Raw genomic sequence first — 16295 nt, 5'->3', positions numbered from 1 at the left:
GTGATCGTATCTAATGTAGCGTAATCTTTTAAAATTATAGTAAATTTACCCATATATTAAGTTTCGTGAGTTTCAAATATATTTCGTATCATTCACAATATGGATTTACATGCACATTTTTTTATGAAACTTGCTTTTAATTGGCAAATAGTATGTAAATTATTATAAAATGTCATTTATGATAATCATAATTTTTATAGGTGAATGGAATAGGTGCAAGATCTTGATACTGTACTACAACACAAATTTGGGGATAAGTACAAGTTTCAGGCATCGTCATTTGAATTTGACGAATCTCCTAACATTCCTAAACAACCGAATGGGTAACTTTCATTAATGACGTTTTAAAGCCTAAAAAACCGTGTGCTGAGTATTGTATAACATGAGTATTTGAGTTGCTTTTCGAGTTCTGCTCATCAAGTAAGCCAGTCCAATTTGAAGTAAACAGCAAAATCTACATGCACAAGACATTTGATATGAAATTGGTATTTCAAAATAGGAGAAAACGGCTCATTTTGAGCATCAGAATGAATCTAACTTTTAATAATTGATACTTACGCATCAAAATTAAGCTGGCAGGACACTAGATATAGCTATCTAAGCATGACAAGATTACATGGCCAAGAACTGAATTTAGAGCACAAAGACTTTGGCTTCAGAAATCTGAAGCAATCAAAAGGCTAGTAACTTGATTTGAGAATTTGATCACCAGCATCAAGGGCTCTGATATCACTATCAAAAGCTTCAGTTTGGATTGACATTTCTGGTTTACAAACCCAAGAGCACTTGGATGCTAACAATATCTGAAATTTGATCACCAAACTTTTTTCCAAGCAAGCTGAAATTATTCACATTAAAACAAGTAAACACCAGAAATTGCAAACTAAGGAGATTATGTTCAGATTTACAATCAAAACGCATTAAACTACCTTCGAAGAAACTTAAATCATCCTAAAAGCTTTGAGCAAAGACGTGCAAAAACATTTGTACTCTCTCAAGAATAAAATTCCTTAATGGTTTTGGCTGAAATCTGGTTCATTCACTACAAAACCATCACAAGATTTGTATTAAAAAAAGGCCACAACAACACATAATCATAGCAAATAAATAACATAAAACTTAGGCGTGAAGAAGGAAAAATGTACCTGAATACTTTTCATCTCCTAACAAGCTAGTGTTTTGTACATGACTTTGGATTAATGAAGGATTGCATGCCCACATTAATGCCTATACAAATGCAAATAGAGCACCATTATATTTCATGCCTTCACACAAAAATAAATAAAAGCAAGCTATACATTACCTGACCAGGAGGAATGATCTGAAACCAATTACTATCCATTAATTCCTTATTGCATCCATGCTGTGAATCTGATTGCAATAGGCCATCGGATGATCCTATCAGATTCAAATTTACATTCTCAACATAATTGGGTGCCCCAACATGATCATAATTGTGAGTTTCATATGCATCTGTGCACACTTTAGTACATTTTCGTCTATCATGTCCAAATGACCTGCGGGAAAAAAATTGCCAAGCACAATCCATAAACAATAAGATTGAATTTATAAAGGCGTATATGAAGTGTACATATATAACTAACATTTTTTGCCTTCTAACATAAAGCCAATGAGTGGATGAAATTTAGCATTGCTCATTCATATCTGGTTTTGCAAAGCTATTCTAACCGTAGAATAAGTCAATTTTAAGAGTAGGTGATTACTTGCAATTTTTGCATCGTCTTCGCTTTCGCTTGTGAGTGGACTGTTTTGCCTTTTGTCCCTTTGTAGCAACAACAATTGGACCAAGAGAAAGTATGGACCAAAGTGGAAACCTTTGCCTGGGAATTCAATCGTATCGTTGGAATTGAGAACTAAATAAGAAAAAGACAGATGACTTTAAAGAGATAGGTGATACCCGAAAGTGTTTCAGGAACCCAAAACCGTTTTCAGCAACCCAAAATCATTTTTAGAAACCCGGTGATTTTTTCACTTAAATATGTACATTTTTTACTTTTAGTATTAGTAAGTTTAGTTTAAAGATAAGTAAATTTTGTCAAATAATAAGTAAATTAAATTACTCAAAGTGTAAATTTCTATTTCTGACTAAAACTTATCTTTCAGGCATATACTTACTAGTTTGAATTAAAAACTTACTTATCTTCTCGACTTGGCAACCCGTTTCTTTGCTAGGTATTTTATGATTAGAACTCCATTCTCTCTATATTACAAACCATCATCAAACTAATTGAAAACCTCAATTCTCATATAAACCATTCATCTGAATTTTGTTCCAATCAACCCATTCAACAGATTTATGTTCCAGTCTAATCCTAATAATATAGCAATGGCATTAACAAGCTATTTTGACTCTCCCGGTAAGGGTTTACGTATTAGTAATTTTTTAGGAGGAAGATGAGTTATTCACATGTCCAAAATATCGAAACAACCAGCATAATCTAATCCTTAGTTCAATAAAAGTCACAAATTTGCGGGTAGGTAGATTAGATTATGTTGAATGCCTTTGGCTCTTTACAATGAAATTCAAAATTTTTTCTCATGACAGAGCAAAGACGGTGATATAATTGATTGTGTCTATATGTATCAACAACCAGCATTTGACAATCCTTTCCTCAAAGACCACTGGATTCCGCAGGTTTGCCCCATGCAACACCATTCAAAAGAAAAATAAACAAAAAAATGCAAAAATATGAAGTATGTATAACACCATAATTGATTGATGGTCGGAAACTGTTCTATGAATTTTCTCTCCTTTCCTGACTGAAGAAAAGGGAAGATGTGATTCTACAAAATCTACATGTATCATAGGATGGTAATAAGAATTGCTTCTGCAACACAGATTTACAAGAGTAATAATGGCCAAATTTCCGTGGCATTGCAGACGTTACAATGGAGTAAAAAATTCAAGAGGCTGATAATAAATTTCCATAGAAACAACAGATTCGCAACAATGATTCTAGATCAGTTCAGTTCAATAACATATGCTCCATCAAGCGTATCAACTTAGAATTCCAAAACGGGAGAAACCTCTCTTGCCTGAAGAATTCAAGTTATAAAGCTCATGTTGAGTTACTAATATATTAGTAATTCTCACCCGCACAGAGTAGCAATCACAACATACAAATTTCTCTTTGACATTTCACCAAACATCTTATATGCATTCACAAATTAATCACATTTAACTTAAACGCCTGGTCTCAAGTCCTTTCCTAGATGTTTCACATGGCTATTAAACATATTTTACCCGTAGACAATCAAAACTACAACCATTTCCTAGATGTTTCAACGGACATTTTCGGGCCCAAAATTGCAATAAAATCTTCAAATTCTCAGCCTTGATTTCCCAAGAAAATCTTGACAAACAAAACAAATGAAATATAAATAAATTACAGCAATATAATCAAACGATTTCAAGAGAACATGATGATCTAACCTCGTCACTGCTATTTTTCATATGCTCTTTGGCTGGCTACCACCGTCGCTAACCCTTTTGTTGTGTTTGCATATGGCAGCACTCAAACCCAACCGAACGATGAGAAAGGATAGAAGCAAAGTGTGAACTAAAGATGAAAATTTTGAAGTGAGAAAATTTATTCAATTGTAACAAAGAGAAAGTGTGGATCAAAGTGGAAACCTTTGCCTGGGAATTCAATCGTATCATTGGAACTGGGAACTGAATAAGAAGAAGGTAGATAACTTTAAAGAGAAAGGTGATACCCAAAACCGATTTCAGGAACCCAAAACCGTTTTTTTACTTAAATATGTACATTTTTTACTTTTAGTATTGGTAAGTTTAATTTAAACATAAGTAAATTTTGTCAAATAATAAGTAAATTAAATTACTCAAAGTGTAAATTTCTATTTCTGACTAAATCTTATCTTTCAGGCATATACTTACTAGTTTTAATTAAAAACTTACTAAAGTTAATATTAATTATTTTAATATAATATTTAAAAAGTCACTAAAAGATTTGATCTGTCACTAAAGGTAATAGAAACCTATAATAGCAGGTTTCCCTAATATCGTTACCATAACTATAGGCACTGTAGCACTGTCCTATATATATATATATATATGTGTGTGTGTGTGTGTTTTATTATATTGTACAAAAAGCCAAGAGCAGGGAACACTTTTGTTTGGAGCGTAGCGGAGAGCCATATGCCACGTAGATATCAGTTTGACCGGATTCACCCCATTCGAACGAGACTAGGGACCCGCTGTACCCTCTTCCTATTTATTTTCATTCACTCGATAGTTATGTGACTCCTTCTCCAATAGACGGTAGACACTAGACACTAGACACTAGACACTAGACAGACAACTACGCCATTAAGATTAAGGGGGCATTACACAGTGACAGTAGCACTCCTGCCTGCGTTGCCCCATTTCACTATTATCACTGCTGCTGCGAGGCTAGCTAGCCAGTAGCAGCACCACCACCCAAACCCATATCAACTCCAACCCTAGCTCTCTACCCTCGTCTCCCTCCAGTCTCTCTCCCTCTCTCTACATTTAATATATTCCGCCTCTCTCTCTCTCTCTCTTCTTCTCCTTTCCCATTCTCCATTTATATGTGATTTGCGCGATCCTGCTTACTGTTCTCATTTCTCGGATTTTTTTTTTGGAGTAAGATATAGAATAGTAGTTGTACTTTGTTGCATGATCGCCGGAGATGGCGTCAGCATGCGTCAATAAGATTGGAATGTCGCCTGAGAAGAAATTCCTGGACTGTCCTCCGGTCAAGTATCCATCCTATGGTTGGCTAAGTCCGAGAATCTCATTTAGCCGAGAGTTTCCGGACGACGATCCCTCCGCCGGAGGAGCCAAGCCTCTTCCGGCGGACAAGGCTGGAGCGAATAAGGATAACGCCCAAGTATCAGATCCAGAACCTCCCTCCAATGATTTCGCTGATTTCGAGTTCCGACTCGAAGATCCGGTAAATATGCTCCCCGCTGACGAGCTGTTCTCCGACGGCAAGCTCGTGCCTCTGCAACTCTCCTCGATCCGCCCGTCGGAGGCCGCAACTCCGGCCGTGAGGTCGCCGGACACGCCGCAGCTTCGTCGGAGAGGCGAGATCTCTGCTACTGATCCATGCTTGTTCTCTCCTAAAGCTCCCAGGTGTTCGAGTCGTTGGAAAGAGCTTCTAGGCTTGAAGAAACTCTACCACAGCAGCACCGCGAATAGTAATGCTAATAATAGCAGACAGCAAGAGCATCACAAAGCGACGCCGTCAACTAGCAATGCTAACACTCACCGGTCTTTGAAACATTTTCTTCACCGAAGCTCCAAGTCATCGTTGTCGTCTTCTTTGGATTCATCCTCCTCCTTAAGCCTCCCATTGCTACGAGAAACTGATAGCGAGTCCGTTTCTCTATCCTCGTCGCGCTTGTCGCTCTCCTCCTCGTCTTCGGGTCACGAACACGATGATCTTCCCAGGCTTTCTCTAGACTCGGAAAAGCCTACGTCGTTCCGTTCATCAGCGCAAACTCAGAATGCTAATGGTAACGCTAACCCTCCTAGAGTACGAGTTGTTAAATCGAGAGCATTATCGGCTGAAAACGCGGTAGCAATGCGGGTCGGGCGAAGCCCCTTGCGGAGACCGCCTGAATCTACAATTCGTGGAGTTTCAGTTGATAGTCCCAGAATGAACTCCTCGGGAAAGATTGTGTTTCACAGCTTGGAGAGAAGCTCCAGCAGTCCAAGCAGTTTCAATGGTGGACATAGGTATAAGCATAGGGGAATGGAGAGGTCTTATTCTGCGAATGTCCGTGTTACTCCGGTTCTTAATGTTCCAGTGTGTTCGCTTAGGGGCTCCTCAAAATCTGGTGGTGTCTTCGGGTTCCCTTTGTTTTCTTCTTCCCAGCCGAAGAAAGAAGGAGGTGGTGGTGGTGGTTCCACGAATGGTGGAAATGGAACAGGGAATCGAGGACAGCTGAGTAATGCTAGTATTAAGAGCCGCCCGGATCGAACTTGAGGGATTTGGTTTGATCTTGTTGGGGTAAAATTTTTTTAAACCTTCTTTTTGTTGTTGCCTTTTTTGTTCTGAGTAATACTAGTTGCCTTTTTTAGCTTTTTAGCTTTCTGAGTTCGAGGGAGGATCCGCAATGACTTTTTTTGTAATGTTGTTGGGCCGATGATACCGCCACCATTTGCTTAGTGGGTTTCATCTGCGATTATAGACAGCTTGTAAGTTGTAAGACCAGACCAGATCACATGTACATATGGGGCGTGAGGAGGAGGGTGACGACGAGGGACCTGATTTGATTTGATTCTTTTCTTTTTTTTTTCTAGTCATGCTAACTCTCAAGCTGATGAACCAATCAAATATTGGGTTTTCTCGAATATTATAATGAGTCGTTAGCTTCTTCGTAGTATATTGTACTGAAACTGAAAGCCATGCGGAATCTCTCTGTTTCTTTTTACTTTTTCAAAAGGACCCCTTTTCCCCTTCTCAGTTTTCATTTCACTCGTGATGTGGGATTCGTTCACTACTTGGTTCTTTTGTGCTGCTGCTGCTGGTGGATGCGGTGAGGTGTTCAGCACGCGCTTCCCGAGCTGTTTGACTTGACTGACCATATGTTTAATCTCAAAAATTTTATTCTTGTTTCTCGTGTAACCCTGATGTGCGTTGCAGCATATGGCTAGGCTAGCCGGTTAATTTTCTCGAAGCAGCATTATGCTGGTGGTGCGTGCCGCTACTATCAATACTTATGGATGCAGATACATTATTCATATTCAAATAGCTTGCTAATTCAGAGGCTGCCAGCTTTGTTCATCATCTCTTTCCACGTCGTCGGTCTGATCCCCACTCCCTTATTTATTTTTATTATTAGCATTCTGAGAAACACACTACTTTAAATGCCCTGTAAATCGATTGAATGTGAATACCGGCCTTCGGCTTCTATATCTTTTCATGTTAAGGCAATTACTGTGCCAGGCACCAATGATCTAATGATTTAACACTACTACTACTGTCAGCTTAGTAATACGTACTACTGTGAAGTTCATTTATGCTAAAGAAATTTAGGTTGTGTTTGGATTGCATTTTTCGTTATTTTTCATGGAAAAATTACTGTAGCGATTTGATATATGTGAAGGAAAAAGGTGATAAGGAAATATGATCACGGAAAACGATTATATTTTCTGCTGCCTTTTTCTCATTTGACTGCTTTTTATCACATGTTAAAGGCAAAACGTATGAATTAAATGAATGGGCCTCTTTTGCTGAATCACTAATATATCACCTAAGACTCGCAAACCAGTCGGGAAGATATTACTTTACCGGTCTGGCGGATTTAATATGCAGATTCTCAATAAATATCGATCTATCATTTTCTCGATGATGCGTTTGGGCATTTATTTACTGGATTACTGGTTGGAGGAAGACGGATATTTATTGGAGCTTTTATTTTTATCTTTTTGGTTGGCATCTACCAAATGCTTTTCTTTGCGTATCATCTGCACTGCAAATTTTGTTGACATGGCTAAATTCCGATTATAATCGTTTCTTTCTTTAATACCGTAGGGTAGACATCTGAAAAGTGAAGGGTTTAACCCCAAAAAATATAAAAATAAAAAAAGGGAGTCTATTTTTTAATGAGCTTTTTTTTTTTTTTTTTCAACAATAGATAATAAACACACCTTTTGACGTATTAGTATTTGTTTTCTTTAGACATTGTCCGGTGATGAAGTAACGCACCCACTTTAATTTTGCTACGAGGATGTATGTTCGACCAAACTAAAACTTGTTTCCTGAGATGTATCCTCAAAACTTCTTTTCAGCATTAAATCTGCTTAATTCCCTCTTTTTTTATTTTTATTTTTCTAGCAAGGGAGTGGAACGTAAGAAGTGGGAAAGGGGAGGGGAAATTTAAACTCAAGTACCTCTGGTTCTTGTAACTTCAACTTTAATAACTGGATCAAGACTTTCTTGGCTAATCTGCTTAATTCTGTGTTTACAAAAACTATACGACCCTGTTTGACAAGTGAATTTTTTGGGTGCTTGTCTAAAATTTTATTGTAATTTACTGTAAAAATTGTAAAAAAAAATTATTTTTGAAGTGCGTAAATTTATGGATATTTTGAAGTGTATAGTTTAAAAATTTTGAGGAGTTTTTTGATGCTACTGTAGTTAAAGTTATTAAAAAACTTGTAGCAGATAAACTTGGTCAAAAACTTACTTGCCAAACAGGCCCTATATATATATATATATATATATATAATGGGGCATATTGTCGTGAGTTTGGCTAGCTACCGGGGCTTGGGAGGATGGGACTGCTCACCGTTAAGCTGGTATGGCGGCCCAGACTTAAATGGACCTTTCTTGTATCTCTCTTTTGACGGTTTTAAATTTGATGGGGTCATATCCATACTTACGGTGGAGGAGGGTATAATAGCTTTGTCCATGTGTAATAGAAGGAAGGCAATGAGAGCAACATCTGAATCAAAGGGGGCGGAGTGGTGGTTGGGGACTCGTGACTGGGGACTGTAGAGTGTGGACATCAACTTGTTCAATTGTCGTTGTCTCCCAGCTCCTCCGCTGTGTGCGTGCATGCCAAACATTTAGATGTGTGGTATGGCATCTCCCCTTCCCAAATAGATAAAACACTTGGCGGAGGAGAGAGCTGCCCAGTGGCCACTGCATTGGATATCTATCATCAGCAGCCCCCCCCCTTTTGATTTGATGTCTAACCGGTTATGTGCTATGCATTTCATTTTGTGTGTAGAATCTTTAGATTTAGAAAGGGCCCTTTTTTTTATTCCAAATAGTAGTACACGTTGAATCGTTTTGACATGTCTACTTCAGGTGGTTTTTTTTTTTTTTAAAAAAAAAAAAACTTCAGGTGGATTGGAAACATGTACGTACATCTTGAAACAGGAATATGTATCTAGACGAACACTTGATGATGAAAAGATAAATCTGTTTAGTAATGCTACTGATAATCATCATCAGATCCTAAATCAAATTTTCGCCTTCCTATTACTACTTACTATGCTGTCTTCGAGCGCTCCCGCACAATTGCCGTTACCGACGGATCCGACTAATACTCCATTTGTTTACCATTTGTCCGGAGTAATAAACGTATTTGTTCATCCATACCTCTCACAGTCCAGCAATCTGCTCATGATTTATTTGAATGATGAGTTTTTGGCCATTTCTTGGGGGCCGGACCTCTATTTGTTGTCCTTTTCTTATCCCATTTTGGGAACTGGCTTCGATTCTTCGACCACGGGGCGACGGGGCATCATCCTCTCTCGAGATGGTTTTATTTTTATTTTTATTTTTTAGTGCTGTGTCCGATATTTTGCTCCCTTCTTTCCTCTGCCCGCCGGTGGCCAATGTGGTCATTTCCCTTCTACTAGCATTTTCCTGATTAACTTTCAGGTGCTGCCGCTAAACATGTTCTTGAGTCTTTAAATTAGGAAATCATCATAGTCAGCACGATGATGACAGTGAGGTGGGATAGAATTTAAGGAGCGGACGAATCTATTGGAATTGCTATTTTTAGGATTTTTTATTTTTTATTTTTTAGAAAAAAAATGTACTGTAACGATTTGATATATGTGAGATAAAAAAGTGATTGAAAAGTGTGTTCACGAAGAAATTAAAAATTTTCAGCAAAAAATCACAATCCAAACAAGGTACAAAAAGATCCTTTGGAGATTATGCATGCCATTGCTATCCAATTGTGGAATAAAAGAATCATTTAATGGGGATGGAAGTGATCGATGGTGGAAGGAACAATATACTCCAACAAAGACAACCAAGTGATTGTGATCTTCTAATGGATGATATTGGCTGTTTAGGCTTTCAAAACAACAGCAGAGACCTAAAGGGGGAGAAAAAGTTGTGGAAATGATTGTGATCTAAGTAATACGAAGTTGTTTAATGCTGAGGTTTTGGAGACAGGCATGCAAAAATGTTGCTGGTGAAATGTGGAGGAATGGGATAGGATGCATGTTGAGTTGAAATTTCTCAAAAGCAGTAATTATTTGGAGAAAACAATAATTATGCTAATAGCATACAGTCCGGCGATCGTCTCAATTATGAAGCACAAATCCGGTACAGGGAAAGCAAAAGAAGCATCATCAACTGTGGAATATTTCTCTGTCTGATTTGTTTGGGTATGTCTCTTCTGGGTCCTCTCCCTTCCCTTGTGAGTTTGCCCATCTCCAACGCGGTTACTTGCTCCTGCAACGCTGATATTAAAGTATAGTAGTAGCAGTGATTTGTAGCAAGAGTAGTAGTTGTTGTTGTAAATTAATCATACTTAAAAAGTAGTGGAGTATTTAAGTATGTGTTGTAGGCGTGGGGCACAGGGATGTTGTCTTTATTTAACAAGAATAATCCAGCACCCAGTCAGCCTTATATTTACAGCATTCTCCTCTCCTTTCTATTTTTATTCTGCTATGTACAGTGATTGTCTCCGGCTCTAGGGCTGTAACCCCCCTTTCTTTTTTTGTTTTTTTTTTTAAGGATTTTTCACTGTGCTCTGTTTGGATCCAGACTTTTTTGAAAAACAATTTTTTCATCTACAATGTTATAGTAATACATAAACAAAAACAATTTCAAAAATACCATATACATACAATATATAAAAAAACAACTCCAAATAGATAAAAAAAATACACAACTACCCATCACTTTCCACCACCACGGTCACCACCTTATCGCCACCACCCCCACACCCACGACCCTTTCACTCTCCGTTCATCTTTCCTCCCTCTCTCCTCCTCCTCCTTTTTTCCTCTTCCTCTCTCTCCTTCTCCTTCCTCCTTTTTTCTTTCCCTTTCCCCGCTCCCCAATTTCCTTCTCCTCAACTGACCGCAACCTTCCTAGTCACGATCAAATCTGATCGCCACAAAGACGGTCATGGTTAGAGTGGTGGCTAAAGTCACAGCCACCACCCGCGAGCAGGAGAGGGTTTTGGGGTTGGGGGGGAAGGAGGGGAGGGGGAAGAAGGGAGAGGAAAGAAGGAGGAGGAGGAGGAGGAAATAGAGGGGAAGAGGAAAGGAAGAGAAATGAGAGAGGGGGAGGAAAAAGGAGGGGATAGTGGTGGGACGTGTAAAATTTTTAAAAAAAATATCCCAAAAAAATTGTAAATTATAAAAATATTCAAAAATATATTTTAAAAATACCTCTAAAAACAATTTAAAAATATCTACAGTAAAAATTTTTCATATACACAGTTACAGTAAAATGTTTTAAAAAATAGCTAATCCAAACAGAGCTTTATAGTTTTTGAATACTGATTGATTTATTTAAGTAGTACCTGTACGTAAAACGTAAACTCGCTAATGCGGAGGAGGATCTCGGAATCAGGGGCTCCAGAGGGCCAAAAAAAAAAAGGAGAGAGAGAGAGAGAGAGAGTGCTCGTGAACTGTCGACTCTTTTGCTCAGATTCCCAACAACCACAGGCCACACTATTGCTCTTTTACCGTAAGGCTCCTCTTTTTTTCTTTTTTCTTTTTTTAACAAATAACAAAAAAATGGAGAAAAATTACTTGTTTTTCTATATAATTTTTTTTTTTGTGTATAAGGATATTCATTGACTCACTCTTTTCCAATTCTCTATCATTATTGCTAACCTCAGGATACACAACCTGCATTTGCTATTGGCCTGACAGTTTCGAAACAAATGAAGGAGCCCTCAAATTTGCGAATAAATCCTTAATTTGGTTGCAATAATGTGTATGTGTGTACATGGAGGAGGAGGGAGACCAATAATAAGGTGTGTGTAGTCGGCAGTCCTATCAACTATTAAGTGAGCGAGCGAGCGAGCGATTGAATGAAGACAAATATATTCCAAAGCTACGGTACCTACTAGATCAAATCTCTCTCAATGTCTCTTTTCTTTCTTGTTATGGTCGTGACTCTTGACTGGACAGACACAGCCAGCTATCTCCTCTCAGGTCTCTTCCTAACCAAAACCAACTTTTACTATTTTCAGACTGGAATTCCTCAGATGCGAACGAATTAGATCTCCATCGTATCTACAGCATATCCCAACTAGCAGCACATATGCCCTTTATTTACTTGCATTCTTGCTACCAGATTAATCAATACCAATTTCTTTCTTTCTTGGCCACTTGTGCCTCTATGCGCCATTGGATTCTTTTGAGAATCGGATTTACAGCCTTTTAATTAATATAAAAAGGATTAATTTCATTTTGCATCCTTCAACTGTAACTTTATTCCCACTTTAATCTTTAAGATCCAAATTAGGACACTTTACTCCCATGACTATATCTTGATTCTAACTTTAGTTCTTGAACTCTGAGTTTGGGCATTTTAATCCCTAAACTATAGGCTGATTCTCACTAATTGTTTCCTAAACTCCTTTTTTTTTCTATAGTTTTATAATTTTTTGGTTATTGATCAATACGATTTTCTTTCTATACCCTTAGAACATGTTTCGTTAGTTTTGATGATTTCATTAACATTTGTTCGTAAGCGGGATTTTATAGTTCAGAAATTAAAGTGTCCTAATTATGATCTAAGGATCAAATTAATAATTGAGATATAGGCCCTATTTGGCAAAGCGAGTTTTTGCCAAATTTGTCTTCTATCCCTTTTTTTAACAACAGTAATTTCAAAAAACTTCTTCAAAATTTTAAATTACACACTTCAAAATACCCAAAATAAAAAAAAAATCCCTTGCTCCTTTCTTCTTCCACCTCAACCTACCACCAACTCCGTCGCTGGCCAAGATCAGCCAGCGCCCGGTTCCGGTGTCGACAACCACTTCCGGTGCCGGCCACCTCTTTTTTTTTCTCCCTCTCTCTCTCTCCCCCTCTCTCGCCACCTCTCTCCCCTTTTTCCCTCCTTCGCCACCCTCTCTTTCCCCCTCTACCCGATCTAGTCGCGAGACCAAATTGTAGCCAATGGAAGGGGGAGGAAAGGGGGAAAGGGAGAGAAAAAAGTTTTTCATTTAAAATTTTTTTTCTACAACTTTTACAGTAAGTTACAATAAAATTTTAGACAAACATCCAAAAAACTCATTTGCCAAACAAGGCCATAGTCGAAGGATGTAAAATAAAATTAACCCTAATACACATAAATGCAAGGAATTTACAGGTATTAGTAAGCCAACTTGCATTGCCAAAAAAGGAAAAAACATTTGCATTGCCAATGAGAGAATTACAGTTTTGGTCCCAAATATTTGAGACATGAGCACTTTTAATCGCTAAAGTTTGGATTAAAACAAATGTAGTCCCAAATATTTTAGTATGCAATTTAGTCTTAGTGGTGTATTTTTACCGATTATTATCAGAATTAGGTCAAGTGCTGGCATTTAATTTTATGAAAAAGTCGTAATCTATAATGAAAGAGACTAATTACTGAGATGTTGATCATGTGAATAATTAGCTTTTTAAGCCTAAATTTTTTTTTCTGTTAACCAATTTTTTGTATTTATAAGCTAAAGACTAATTACTTACATGATCATCATGTGAGTAATTAATCCTCTTATACTACAAATTATAGTCAGCGACATTCTTTTTTCCAAAAATTGATTGAACGTAATAGCACATGACCAAATCGATTAGCAATTAGAAAAAATCAGTTAATAGAACAAAATGCGTTTAGACATTGAAACTAACATTTGCTTTCATCTAAATTTTAGGGACTAAAAACGCTCACATTTCAAATATTTGGTACGAAAACTGCAATTGCTCTTGTAAAGATTCAGAGTTTTGATGTCCCGCTCGAATTCACTTGAATATTCTAGTGAAACAAGTGAATTTGTTGCAGAAGACAAAAGAGTTATGGACAGACAATTGGAACGTTTATGTTTTGTGGCGCATGCATTGGGTTAGAGGAGAAGGAGGAGGAGTGGCTTTGGCGGAGCTGTCTTTTGTTTGTCAATGGTCATGACTCATGTGCGTTACAGTAGCTAGCAGTAGCAGGAGGAGGCTACTGTGGCTCAGTAGAGGTCCCCTTGCTCTATATCTCTAGCCCACATCACTACAGTTGCGGTATCTCCCGCCCTCCACCCCTCTTCTTCTCTTCTCCTCACCTCTCAGTTTTCGTCTCAGGGCATTTGGAGTATTTATTTAGTTTGATTTTGAATGTGTCTCCATTTGGCCCTCCCTCGTATCGTACGTCTCCTGATTCCTCCTCTCAGTCAGTCGTCACGTGACCGCCCCTTTTGCATATAAGGCTGTCTCATCTCTCTCTTTTTTTGGCTCCATATTATTCCTAGTTCCTACAATGCAACCACAACTGGTATTAATGGTGACTAATCTCCCATTACTTCTTCGGCTGATGCATATATTTCCAGCGTAACTACTCCCTCCCTTTTTTTATAATTGACGTTTAAGAAATTTGCTCTTAAGTACTTTTATCTGTCTTTTTACTATCCCCATGCAGCATTAATTATTTTTTCACAATTTTACCCTTTTATCTCTCTTTTTCAATACAGGGTTCTTAATTACTACTCCTAGTAATTATTGCTTCTCTTTTGTAACAACCATTTAGTATTCTAGTGAGAGAAAACATTTGTGAATTGGACAATTAATGAGGGTACAAAAGGAAAGTAGTGTATAGATTTAAATAATGAAAAACTTTTCTTAATTGGTGTGCAAATCCTTAAACGTCAGTTATAAAAAAAAGGGAGGGAGTAGTTAGCATTATTGATGCGCACGAGATACCGGGTAAGATGAAGTCATGTGTTGGGTCTTTCCTATGGATCGTTTTAAAAGAACTTGAAAAGATACTTTGAACGTCTTGGGCAAAATGCATGAAAGTTGATTCAAAATATCTCATCTTGGCCATTGATCCATTTTTAGAGTTAACATATATATATTGTGCCAATCCTGTTAAATTTTACTTAGCTCTCTGTTAGGTTAGGGTGATACGTGCATACTCCTGATTTGCTTCACAGGCACGCTTTTGCTCATCAACACGACACATCTCTTGCTAAGAAGCAAAACAAAACTGTGTTGATGCCGATGGATGGCCTTTGAATTTGATGGAGCGGGCACGGATCGAAAGTGAAAGAAACACAAATACCACTCGTAAAGGTTGCTTCGGCTCGACACAACATTTTTTGCAACCTCGTATTTCTTTCTGTTGTTAGACTCCTAAATCATCCATACACAAGACGAAGAATGTCCAACAAAAAGTTTTGTTGGAATTTTTTTTTTTTGTTTTGTCGGCTCAATAAATAACGGGAAATATTTAACTCCACTGCTCTCAGTCTCCGCATGCATCAATCAATTCTTGAATTGACGATAATGAGAGAGGGAAGCCTCTATAAAAAAAAAAAAGGAGGGAGAAGGCCGAAGGGCGGGGTCCTCTTACCGTCCTATGTGCTTAGCAAGTACTAGTAGCATTAGATTAGAGCAGATCCCACCGTTAACGCAAACAGAAAAGCTTTTTAAGGACGAAGCTCTAGCGGCGGGGACGCCCTCCGAGGCGACGGCGGCATCAAAGCACCCAATGCTTTACCGAGAATCAAAGGCAAACATATAATAGAATCTGGCCCCTACCCCGAGTTTATTAAATAGAATCGGGCCACAACCGATTGGATGAAAGAGTTTATTATTATTTGCATAAAAAAATAGAAACAAAAGAAATAGCAGTACTTGTACTTGTTAAGTACTTGTGTACGTACCCAGCACAAATATTAATAAGTCTGTTACGAGTAGACTCATTCCACCTCATCTCTACGGTCTTTGTCGGGAAGTAGTAATACTGCTCTGTTTTTTGTTTTGAATGAACGAGTGCCAGTAGCATTACAATGCGAAATCTATTGGACTACGCTACTTTGTTCTTGATTACCACGTGCACGGTTCACATAGGCGTAATCTAGCTCCATCGTTCGTAGCCTCTTTTATTCTCTTTAATTTCTTTTTATTGTTGGGTCCATAAAAAAAAGGGGGAAACTATCCAGTTTGGATCCTCTATGCCACTATTCGGTGTCAAATTCAGTGTCAATCCCACTTATCACGTTATGGTAGAAGAAATTTAAATAAACAACACATGATAAATTAAATAAATAGGACACTTGGCACAAATATAGAAGTGGCACTGAATTGTCACTGAAAAAGTGGCACTGAGGATCCCGTGTGGAAACTATCTACCCAAGATCCCCGAAACTATTTCAATTGTACTCTTTTGACCCCTCAAGAATATATTATTACAAACATGTCCCTCAACAAAACTGTGTCACGTTTAAGGACTTTCATCAAATGTAACTGTTAGTGCTGATAGAACGAGGGATAAAATTTACCAAACACAAGAATTTCTTAAAAGTAAAGTATATAGAGA

General features: G+C 37.8%; 1 protein-coding gene and 1 long non-coding RNA gene across 5 annotated transcripts; one reads left to right on the top strand and one right to left on the bottom strand.

The window, feature by feature from the left end:
- Positions 1-210: 210 nt before the first annotated feature.
- Positions 211-3764, bottom strand: LOC113687838 (uncharacterized). 4 transcript variants are annotated; one of them, XR_011814636.1, is made up of 6 exons: positions 3455-3762; positions 1725-1874; positions 1304-1517; positions 930-1042; positions 559-838; positions 211-454 (listed from the first exon to the last, which is right to left on the bottom strand). It is a non-coding gene; the product is annotated as an uncharacterized lncRNA (long non-coding RNA). The 4 variants fall into 4 exon arrangements; XR_003447795.2 differs by lacking the exon at positions 211-454 and adding an exon at positions 1146-1227 and having other exon boundaries at positions 514-838; positions 3455-3764; XR_011814634.1 differs by lacking the exon at positions 211-454 and having other exon boundaries at positions 514-838.
- Positions 3765-4303: 539 nt separating this feature from the next.
- On the top strand, positions 4304-7066 carry LOC113743452 (uncharacterized). Its single transcript, XM_027271459.2, has one exon. It carries the CDS (start codon positions 4695-4697, stop codon positions 5994-5996), a length of 1302 nt encoding a protein of 433 aa, XP_027127260.1. The 5' UTR covers positions 4304-4694; the 3' UTR covers positions 5997-7066.
- Positions 7067-16295: the final 9229 nt, after the last annotated feature.

This window comes from Coffea arabica, chromosome 5e, assembly GCF_036785885.1.
Source record: "Coffea arabica cultivar ET-39 chromosome 5e, Coffea Arabica ET-39 HiFi, whole genome shotgun sequence".
Lineage (NCBI taxonomy): Eukaryota > Viridiplantae > Streptophyta > Magnoliopsida > Gentianales > Rubiaceae > Coffea > Coffea arabica.
Note: the sequence above shows the minus strand (reverse complement) of the source record. Positions and strands in the feature narration are given on the sequence as shown.